Here is a 12,426-nt window from a genome sequence, read left to right as displayed (position 1 = left end):
TAACACACACAGTAAGAACCCTGGTTTAATTTTTGCTTTAAAGATTTCGTACCACGCTCCTTTTGGTGGAACAATATTTTTGCGCACTCCCCTCATATTCTGGATTGAAACCTGATTTCAATGTGACCTACCGAATTAGACTATTTACCGGATTTGTAATCACATAAGCAACACGACGGGTACCACATGTAGAGCAGGATCTGCTTACCCTTCCGGAGCACCTGAGATCACTCCTAGTTTTTGGTGGGGTTCGTGTTGTTTATTCTTTAGTTTTCTATGTTGTGTCATGTGTACTATTGTTTTTCTGTTTGTCTTTTTCATTTTTAGCCATGGCGTTGTCAGTTTGTTTTAGATTTATGAGTTTGACTGTCCCTTTGGTATCTTTCGTCCATCTTTTCAAGTGTTTTCGTGCTAAGAACAACCCCCGTATATATGAGTGGGCTGAACATGTTGTGCATTGATATGAATAGGGGGTGCGGTTCACTTTCCAGCTGCACTCCTTTTTAACTGAAAACCGAAGTAATCCCTCCACCCTTTTCATGTTTAATTGCTATGGTTCAACGGAAGGAAAAGCTCTTGCCATGTGAAAATCTGTTGTTGTATTGCAGGGTGTCACGGGAATGTGTATCACAAATTGTTTCAGTGTATAAGGTCAATATTTACCGTATATTCTACGAAGTGAAATTTTATTTTTGCTGTGCAGTCGTGCAATGACGGAAATGATGACGGCACTTAAATTCAGAGCCGAACGTCGTGAATGACGGTCGATTCGAACTGGCTTTTTCCGACTTTAACCCCCAAATACCCCCAAAAAATCTTGTAATGAACACATAATAAACAACACTGGTCATTTGTTTTCGTGGGTACACATTTTCTTTGATTAAGAAAACCTTGCGTGCATATTAAATTTCGTGGTTTTGTCAAAGTCTGTATTCAAGCCTATAGAAAAGTTTGTTATTCGTTGAACGTTTAATTTCGTGGTTCACCTGTACCCACGAACTCCACGAAATTGGTACTCAACGAAACTAATGAATCCACAGTCATTCATAACACTTTTATTAAATTGTTTTAATTCTTCAACTTAACTTAGATTAAGAAAACATACCGTGAACAAGATACAGAAATTTATAGCTGAACTTGTCGTTTTGCATTTACGCTGGATTTTGGTCGTCATTGTCGGGTGTTATTTCTGATTTCTCATCCAAGCACTTAATTTTATGCTATTACATTTCATTTTATCTACCAAATACAAATTAGCTGGGAAGAATAAAGTAGACGGTTGAACTATTCTTACTCTTGAATAGAATGTGTTCTGATTAATGGAAATGAAACTGTGATCATAATCGAAGGTCCTTCCCGAAACGGCTGTGAAATATTTCTGTTTCAAGACGTTACAAAACACTGAACATCATTGAAACTTTTTCATGTTCTTTTTATGATATAAGGTTTAAGATAAAAAAAATAAGTTGTCACTTACTTTAAGAAATTAACTATATTTTTGTTTAATCGATATTCCTTTTCACTTGTTCATAATGTATGGCTGTGATTTCGTAAAGCATGGGCGTGATTTTGTACTGCATGACTCCGATTTCGTTATGACAGGCTGTAGCAATTTCTTCGTTCGTAATGACCAGTTGTCAAAATTTTCCATTCATAAAGCATGGACATTTATATACACTACACATATATATGAATTGTATTTGCATTAAATAGAGTGTCTATATTTCCTAGTGGTATTCAATACCCTGCACTTATATTTGATTTGTTCGCTTGAATTCACATAAATATTTACTGTATTTTAGTAAACTTTATAATACGAAATGCGCATCGTTTTTTCTACACGTGTTTTATTAAACCTATATATTTACGACAAGAGAAATGTTTTAAATGAGAATTCAGTGGTAGTTTCATTTGCATATTTCAATTTTGTTCAAACACACGTTTGGTGAGTGGTAACTTTGCTGCATAATGGAAAAATAATATAAAACGGCCTTTGTTAGAAAACGATTTTTACTTTTCATGTGTGTTATTTTCAAATGAAACGAAAATACGAATCAATAAGTCATTGTAGTCAACATTAAAGTTAAATATGTCAGTCGGATCAATATGTTCGTTCATTTCGATCAATTAAACGGATTCTGAGTATAAGCGCTTACTTAATTGAAAGATGACCGATTTCTGACTGTTAAACTGGTCCTTCAAATAAAAAACGCATACGTTTGCAAGTACTTAGTCTGATCCTGATTCTAATCTGGTTATGTCATTATTAACAAATTGAAAACAGCAAAAATAATGATAGATAGATGACGGTTTAACGTCCAAACCACAAACATATAACTTGATTCATGACTGCTAGAGGTCAAAACAACAAACCACAAACCATAAAATTAATTGATATTTGAACATGTTTGCATCTTTTATCTAGTTTTATCTCGTTGTTTACTTTCTTTGAATCTCTACAGAATATTTTGTTTAAATAAAACAACCCTTGATAAACAGACAATTTTACCATTGACTTTATAATTAATCATATAATTTGGAAGCTGAATTCATTTCTTTGTCGTAACTTTCTAATCTCAATCAATTATTGTCACTTTCTAGATGTAAGTCAACATATGATACATACCTAACCCTGTCTATTGCATCTTTTATATCAAATATGCTGTGATTAAAGTAGTCACTTAACTTAATCATCAGAGAAAACATAAAGTGTCACATAACCTTTTGTTTTAGAATTAGTTTAAAAAATAAAATACATGATTTCAACCACTGTTGTCTGAAAAATATAAATATTATCACTATTTGAGAAGAGAGCTTTGTTTTCACAAGCGCTTTTCTGACATTTATATACTCAAGTCAAACATACTTTGTTATAAAACTCTCCCAGGTAAGGGGAGGGTTGGGATCTAGCTAGCATGTTTAACCTCGCCACATTATGTATGTATGTGCCTGTCCCAAGTCAGGTGCCTGAAATTCAGTGGTTGTCACTTGTTTATGTGTTGCATATTTGTTTTTCCTTCATGTTTTTCATATAAATTAAATAAGGCCGTTAGTTTTCTCATTTGAATTGTTTTACATTGTCATTTCGGGGCCTTTTATATCCGACTTTACGGTGTTAGCTTTGCTCATTGTTGAAGGCCATACGGTGACCTATAGTTGTCAATGTCAGTGTCATGATGGTCTCTTGTGGAGAATTGTTTCATTGGCAATCATACTACATCTTCTTTTTTTTATTCTGTATTGTGTTATGACTTTTTTGTTTATGTGTCAATTGTTTATTAGAACATCTTCGATACATATATTTTGATACAATGGAATATTTTAGTAGAGATACTTTACAAATTATCGCTTGTAATTGTGAAACATTGAAAACATCCCCTTCTTAGTTCATATTTTTTCAACAAATGTAAACTTAATTGAAACAGTATTAAAGCATATTCCATTCTAGTCTTATTTAAAAACAAATTTACATTAATAGTTGTACAATATGAATATTGTTTAGCTATGAAGGTAACATTTCTCACAGTGGCTATAAAACGTATAAATGTTTAAACTATCTGAATAAAGACAACAGTAGTAAACCGCTGTTCAAAGTTCATAAATCGATAGAGAAAAAATAACAAATTCGGGTTACCAACTAAAACTGAGGGAAACGTATCAAATATAAGAAAACTACGACACAACAGATACACAACATCGAAATGTAACACAGAGAGAGACGAACTATAATGTAACAATGGCCATTTTTCTGACTTGGTACAGGGCATTTTATGAAAAAAGGTGGGTTTAACCTTTTCTAAAAGCTGTTGAAAAAGAACACGAAATAACTCTTAAAAATTAACCCAAACCTTTTTGGAATTTTTGTTCCACATGCTCTTTAACTTTGCATACCTCATTTCTAAGGAGATTATTTGGCTCTGTCCCTTAGGCATGGTATATTAATTTTAGAAATTTTGCTTAGTTCACATGACATTGTATAAGTTTTTGATCAGTACAGTTAATGACGAACTGCTAATGAAGAGTCAAGGATATTTTGTTTGAGCATTAATTGCCATTTGCAAGTATCATTTCCATGGAGAATATATAGCCTTACCCCTTCATCATGGTTCACTGACTTTAAAAACACTTTTACATACTTTACAAGTGAATGCAAATGCTAAGGTTTCTTTAAGGGGGAAAAGCTTCAATAATTCAATGGTATTTGATATGCAGTTGTATAAGCATTGGAACATATCATTTTCCTGAAAATTATTTAGTCATGTTCCTTCAATCATGGTTCATCGACTCTAAATAATTGCATAATTTATATGTTAAAGTATTACTACAGAAAAGCGAGTCATATCTATGTGAACATTATACTTAAGAATTGAATGCTTCTTTTTGTAACTTATTGGGGTGTAAAAGCGTTGACCGAAGTACATTTTGTATGAAGCGCGGAAGCGCTTCATTCTAAAAATGTACGCACGGTCAACGCTTTTACAACCCTATGAAGTTACAAAAAGAAGCATTCAATACTTATAATTACATTTTAGTAGCTATGATCATGAAACCACGAAATGTGTTATTTAATTCACCTGTGCAGTTTATTGTGGGACCACGTGTTATCGTGAAAGATAAGTTTTATTGACTGATGCAATTGCTTAAGGAATAACATGTGATGTGCAGTTAGCCAATCAGAATAAAGTATTATAATGAAACATACATCTAATGTTATTATTAAAGATTGAAATATCGGGATTTCCTAGTTTAGATAAAATCCTACCATAGATAAATCAGATAACGGTAAATACAATCATGGCTTTAGTCAAGATTTTGCAAATGATGCTGTATCAGTTTGAAAATGCGTTCAAGGGTGGTTCCTACTTTTAATTTTCTACTTTTATTTGTCAATTAAAAAATCCTACATCCAATGTATAAACTGAAAATGTGATAGAAAAATATTCAACACGTGAATGACCTGTTGATTAAATCCTGTGATACGTCCTTTTAAGAATTAATGTTCTGCTTGGTCACTCGTGGGATATTTTTCATCACTTAAATTTTTTAAGTACTTGAGTAATCATGAAATAGATTCGTAAAGATCAGACCTTATAAAACATGTATGGTAAACTTATTTAACAGACCTAATGGAACACAAAAGAAGGGTAACAAAGCCGCAACCAAAAAGATAACGTGTTCAAAGTAAAACTGATTGTGGTGCGTTTGATTCCTCCGCCATTTTTAATATGTCACAAACAATAACAAACTCATCTGGTGGTAATGTGATGCCAACGGTCAATTTTGCATCATCACAGGATGCAAATCCATTTAGTATTATGTCTCAGCATTATCCTTCACAGCATGCATCGCATACCGGAATGACCGGAATGAATTTGTACCCCCTCCTCCTACATCATTCAGCAGTCCACCCCCTTGAAGGTCCGACCTGATAAATAAAATTGACAATCTTAATTTGAGAATGAATTCCGTTGATGAAATAAAGTCATCAGTTATAAGCATTGACTCCAAGTTAACGAAAATGGGATCAGTTGTTGATGGTCTTGTGAAACGAGTTGAGGTCGTTGAAAAAAGTCAGCAGTTTATATCTGCAGGGTTCGAACAAGTATGGTTGATCAGCTTGAACAACTACAGTGTGAAAACTTGAGGGACAATTTGATATTTTTTGGTATCGAGGAGGAGGAGGGCGAAGACTGTATTGATTGCATTAGAAGCATATGTACTTTATCTCTGGAAATTCGAGAACCAATCGAAATAGCATCTGCCTTTAGGATGGGAAAGAAATTCGTGAGCAAGTCGACTCGGGATGTGCGTAGGCCGCGCCCCATAATTGTCAAATTTATAAAACGTCAACAAAGGGACACTGTACGTCAAAACTCTCGAAAATTAAAAGACTCAACCATTTCAATTTCTGAACAATTTCCGAAAGCTATACATGAAAAACGCAAACTATTATTTCCTGTGTATAAAAAAGGAAAGGAGGCAGGTAAACGAGTTTCATTTAATAAAGATAAACTTTTTATTGATGGTGAGCAGACTGTGGTTAAATCAAACGAGCTAGTCAAAATTACACGTCGTGATCAGTCAGGTGATAGAATGTCGGATACATCGTCGGGTCCAGGGTTTTCAGTGGCAAAAAAAACACCGAACGTTTCAAGTATAAAACCTAGTAAATCTTCAGTGAGTGATGGCTCGTCTAGTGGATCCCGATTTGAAGTGTTAGCAGATATGCACACAGGTCCAGACTAGGACACATCGAGAAGCATCTCCTTTATTAACTTTTTGTATTGGAACATTAATGGGGGTTTACATGATAAACTTAATGAGCCAAATTTGTTATCTTACGTTAAAACATATTATATTGTTATTTTGTCTGAGTGTTGGATTGATAAGTCATTTGATGATATTGTAGATGGTTATATTTGTAAGCCAGTCCCATTACTAAAAAGTAAATATAAACAAGGCGGTGGACTATATTTGTTAATAAAAAACTGTTTTGCAAAGTATGTTGAAGTAGTTGATATTCAGAACGATACAATTATATGGCTCAAGGTGTCAAAGGATATATCAACTTTTATTGGATGTGTATATTTGCCTCCTGCCTATTCAAATTATTATAAAATGTATAATTGTGATTTATTTTATAATTTGTTAAATTCTGTTGAAAAATATTCATTAGAAACGTCAAGAGTATTTTTACTAGGTGATATGAATGCAAGAACTGCTATAGGTAATGATTTTATAATAAATGACAATGTATGTGGCCCAATTTTTGATAGTTTCAACCATATTTATGGGTATTTAAGTGACACAAATCTACCAGTAAGAAGATCAAAGTACTAATGAGTTCGGGTTAAAATTGTTAAATCTGTGTAGAAGCACTGGTCTCGGTATTTTGAACGGTCGGCATAAGGATGGCTTAGCTAATGACTATACATTTTGTGGTTCCCGGGGAATGAGTGTGACTACTTATTGGCTCCATATGACTTTTTACACATTATAGACCAGTTTATTGTGTGTAACTTCACTTCTTTTAGTGACCATGCGCCTTTACATGTTCGCTTGCGGTGCATATTGCACGATGCACAAGAGCCTGAGCGTAACAGTGGTACGTCAAACAACTCATATGAAAGTTACCGATGGAAGGAAGAGCTAAAAGATCATTGTTATGAGTCTTTAACTTTAAACAGTGGTTCACTTAGCCAGATAGTATTTTCTGATATTGAAAAATCCCAAGATGGTATTGACAATTATGTTGAATCGTTTACTTCCAATTTGATGGACATTATTTCACCATTCTTTTGTAAATCACATAATTCAAATAATACTTGTGACCGTACCCGTAGTAAGACGACCCGATATAAAGATGACAAACCATGGTTTAACTACGAGTGCAAAAGACTTCGATCTATCTATGCTAGTTCTTTGTATATATTTAATAGAGAAAAACATGTTGAAAATCATCAAATATTAATTATGTCTAAAAGACAATACAATCGTTTAGAAAATAAACTAAAACGAAAATATAAGCGTCAAGAGGGTGATATGATAGCTACATTGCGTAAAAGCCACCCAAAGAAATATTATAAACTTTTTCAAAAGAAGAGAGCCAAAACTTCTGATGTGTCACTTTCTGAATTCTTCGAACATTTTAGAAATTTTGTCACAAATGATGGTATTAATGTGACAGTGATACTCCAGAGTCCGTTTCCGACGCAACATATGATGAACTTGATCAAATTATTACACAAGATGAAATTTTGAAGTGTATTTCTAACCTAAAACGTGGTAAAAGTCATGGTATTGATGGTACATTTAACGAGTTATTCATTGAATTTAAGGATATTCTGCTACCGTTCTTAGAGGAAATATTCAACAAGATATTAGCATCGGGACATTTTCCGAAATCTTGGGCACTCGCAGTGTTAGTTCCTGTTTTTAAAAAAGGCAACTCGTCCGATCCAGCGAACTATCGTGGAATCAGTTTAGTCAGTAATTTAGCGAAACTATTTACATCTATTATAAATTCAAGACTAATTAAATGGTCTGAGAATAATGATATTATTACAGATGCGCAATTTGGATTTCGCCCGGGTAGCAGCACTGTTGATGCAATTTATTCTTTGTTGACACTCGTTCAGAAAGCACTTTTCAAGAAAAAACGTTTATATTGCTGTTTCGTTGACTACAAACAGGCATTTGACTCCGTAACCAGACTTAACATATGGTTGAAACTGTCAAGAGTTGGTATAACAGGCAAATTACTGTCTGTTTTAAAATCAATGTATTCTACAGTAAAAGTATGTGTGAAAATTGGTGGTTTTTATTCTGAGCAGTTTACAAGTTCAGTTTGTCTTACGCAAGGGGAAGTTCTTTCTCCTATACTTTTTTCGTTATATGTAAATGACTTTGAAATGGAATTTCTACGTAATAGTTATATACCATATGAGGTGCAAGACTTGTCATTATTTTTACTTATGTATGCTGATGATATGATTTTATTTTCTGATTCAGTTATTGGCTTGCAAGATATGTTAGACACATTATTATTATATACTTGTAAATGGGGTTTGACTGTAAATATTGCCAAAACAAAAATTATGGTATTTAGAAATGGAGGTTTTGTAAAAGACGAAGAAATTTGGTACTATGATGGCAATGTTATTGACATAGTGGATGAACTTTGGTACCTTGGTGTACTGTTAAATTTTAATGGTAAATTTGTTAAAGCTCAAAAACATTTAGCTAGAAAAGCTGTTTTTGGTTTAAAGTCGAAGGTTTCGTCATTGTATTTGAATGTTTTTACATATTTGAATTTATTTGATACTTACATAAGCAGTATTTTATGTTATGGTTGTGAAATATGGGGCTTCCATAAAGCTCCAAATATTTAAAAAATACAACTTGATTTTTGCAAAAACATATTAGGTGTCAAACAATGTACAACAAATGTTATGGTTTATTTTGAATTGGGTAGATATCCTTTGATATATTTTAGAATGTACAAAATAGTGAAGTACTGGTTAAAATTGTTATCCACAAGCAACTGTATTCTTAAAAACTGCTACAGGGAACAACTGTTTAATTTCTGTAATATTAGAAGCAGTTGGATTTATCAATTACATCAATTATTATTTAACTTAGGTTTAAATGAGATCTGGTATAACCAAGACAATTTGATTATTGATACAAATTTATTATTATTTGTAAAAACAAGGATATATGATCAAGCAAAACAGACTTTGAATGATCAACTGAACGTTTCATCTAGGTGTTATTTATATAAATATATTGTCAATAATGTATGTTTACAGAATCCTCTAACTAAACATATGAATTTTAGAGTGTATTTAACTCGCCTTAGATTGTCATCTCATAATTTGTTTGTTGAAGTAGGCCGTTATCATGGGGTAAATAGGTTAGATAGAAAGTGTACTCTTTGTACTTTGAATATCACTGAAGATGAATTCCATTTTGTTTTACAATGTGAAAGCTATAGAGACTTGAAGAGACAGTTTATTAAACCTTATTATTATAGACGTCCATCGTCGTTTAAATCAGTGCAACTTCTCAGCACTGAAAATGTAAAAGATTTGCGTAATTTGTGTAAATTCTTGTTTAATGCACTTAATCATAGGACCAAACTGTTATTGGTCAATAATTGATATATATTTGCTTATATTATAATACATATTATGTCATGTTGTGTTATAGAAATGTATTTGTATTTATTGCACTGATAAGCATAATGTGCTTAAAGTAATAAAGAATTGAATTGTGAATTTATCAATTAATGCAATCGTAAGTGTTATAATCAATAATAATTTGGATATTATAATAAAAATACTGCTATGATTCTTATTATTAGAACTGTGATTCATCGTATTATTTCATTTGTCTCTTGTATATATAACCTAATCTTCAGTAAAGTCAAAGCGTAAAACTCGATCATTTTTTTTTTGGATTGTATAACATTTAACATATTACTTACACATGTCAAAGCTTAAATCTCGATCTTCTTTTTATTGTTAAAAAATATTGCCAATTCTAAGAATCGTAATAAAGTAAAACATGAAACCTTCCACAACATTTTTAACATATAACCTTGAATTCTTGACATGCATTTTTTGTTTGTTTTTGTTTTTGTTTTGGTAAACCAAAAGATGGAAATGTTCCTTGCCAATTCGTTTTCCGTGATTTATTCATTATATTACTTTTTATATTCATAATGAACTGTATATATAGCAGGTACTGTTGTATTGTTGGACAGTCGGTTATATCGTCATTCATTGAAGGTAAGTCTTTGGCTATGATTAATAATTACGACAAATCCTTTGTATTCATGTACGAAAAGAAATTTAGAGAGCGTATACACTAAATAAAATGTGTCGCGGAGGTAATGTCAAGAAAAACAATTAAAAACTCCAGTTTTGAGGTGCAAATTAAACGATTATGTTGTTTTTTTTCAACTCGAGACAGTTAAATGTGAATAATTAATTGTAAAAATATCGTTAAGTCTCGGTCACACCTTACCGGATACCACGAACGGATGCCTAACGGATGACAATAAAAGTTGTCCGTTGACAAACTTGTTATCCGTTGGGTGTCCGTTGAAGTACTGACCGAATAAAACGGACGTGTTACGGATGCATGAATAACGGACACACACCGGATATGCAACGTACGAGAAACGGACACGTACCGGACAGAACAGATGTCGAACGTACGTCTAACGGACGAGTACCGCATAAAACGGACACCTAACGGAAGCGTACCGGATAAAACGGATGAACAAGATATACGGAAAAATTCAAAGGCGAAAATAATATTACATGTAAAGGGCATAGATATTCAAAATGTTTCTGTGTAACTGGTTTTGGTTTGTTCTTCAAAATTCCACCAAAGGGCAGTGTCTTGCCTGCATTAGAACTGCTTGATTGTGAAGACGTGCCTATAATCTAAGATCGATTATGAATAATAAGAATTCATGAAACTTAAGAAATCTGACATACCAATAATTGGCATTTCTGACGCGAAATTTTCAATTGGCTTTTATCCGTTTCAGATCCGTTCATCATCCGTTTTATCCGTTATACGTCCGGTAGAAGTCCGTTTCTCATCCGATCAACATCCGTTTATCTGTAAATCGTCCGGTAGAAGTCCGTTGGTGCAAGTTGTGTTCTTTATATGTGACGTCATCAGGCATAGGTCGCCGTTTCTATGACGTCACAATACGAAATTCAAAAAAGTCCAGAAAATTTAACGCCATAACTAAATTTCCACTAATCATTGTCGAGAAAAGGTATTTCACTACTGAGAAAAAAATATTTGTGAAAATAACACAAAAATCGAGCATTGTTTTTCAAATTTGCTATGTTATTAACTTGACAGATTGCATAGAAAATCAAAGTTGTAAACGACAGACATAGATCTTGATATTCTTGTTTGAACACTGCATTCAGCTTTGAATTTGATTAGTGATCTTAATAATTGAATTCTTGTTTGGACATTATTATTTGTTTCCTCCGTTATGTTTAATGATTACTTGATCATTGTCTTTAAAATGCAAAGAAGGAAACATATCGTGCATATTCATAACAAGAACAAATTAACCTTTAATGCTACTCATGGCAAAAATATAAACAACATTCAAGAAAACACTTAAGGATGTTCGCTTGTCGAGTTTTGGACTTTTTGTCAGATTTTCGAAATCCTCTTGTTATGAATGTCTTGAACATTTTTGCCAATTGAATCACATGTTTCTTTTTATAAATCTTTTAACATGTTTAATTATAAGCCATCTGTTAAAGTTGTATAAAATCATTGTTATTTTTTAATAGATTTTTCGAACTTAAGGGCATCCGATACAGTTTCAAGGGAGTACACTCTTGGCGCGACGTTAAGCGTTTGAATTCCCGCAAAACGTCACTTTTTTTTCACGGGACGTAATGCGTGTTATGTTCCGTAATAATAAACGTACCGTTGAATTTTGATGCTCCAATTTCTGTTTCTCCCGCATGCTAACTTCTACGCCATTAATATTAGTACATTCGATTCTAACAGGATAACAGTCTAATAACTTTATAAGAAATAAAACAAATTACTGTTTCTTTGAGATTTTCAACAAAATATCGTATAGTCAGCAATCTCAAGACGACTGACCCTTGTTTGTTGCATTATCATTTTTATTATCATTCATCATCCATGATTGACATTTTATTACATCACAAGAAACCAATGATATTTTAAAACTAATACGGAAAATGTAGGTAAACGCCGCTAATATAAACAATGACACAACTTTTATAAAAGAACAAAGTTCTTATTTCTTCCACGTTGCACGTATTTTATCTAACAAAAGGCAATAGCCAACAATATGTTTATACATGCGTAAAACTTTTGACGGGACATATTATGGTATACAAATGC

The 12,426-nt window shown here is 32.8% G+C and overlaps 1 protein-coding gene across 3 annotated transcripts in view; it reads left to right on the top strand.

Annotated features, from left to right (window-relative positions):
- The first annotated feature begins 10,210 nt into the window (after positions 1-10,210).
- Positions 10,211-12,426, top strand: part of LOC139522909 (uncharacterized) — a 30,756-nt gene continuing 28,540 nt past the window's right edge. For 2 of the 3 annotated variants that reach the window (XM_071316537.1, XM_071316539.1), the window contains exon 1: positions 10,211-10,292. In XM_071316537.1, the coding sequence (XP_071172638.1) occupies positions 10,226-10,292 (67 nt within the window). In that variant the 5' untranslated portion in view covers positions 10,211-10,225. The remainder of the gene's footprint in view (positions 10,293-12,426) is intronic. The other variant, XR_011664518.1, reaches the window with a different exon arrangement.

The sequence above is a fragment of the Mytilus edulis genome, chromosome 5 (genome assembly GCF_963676685.1).
Source record: "Mytilus edulis chromosome 5, xbMytEdul2.2, whole genome shotgun sequence".
Taxonomy (NCBI): domain Eukaryota; kingdom Metazoa; phylum Mollusca; class Bivalvia; order Mytilida; family Mytilidae; genus Mytilus; species Mytilus edulis.
Note: the sequence above shows the minus strand (reverse complement) of the source record. Positions and strands in the feature narration are given on the sequence as shown.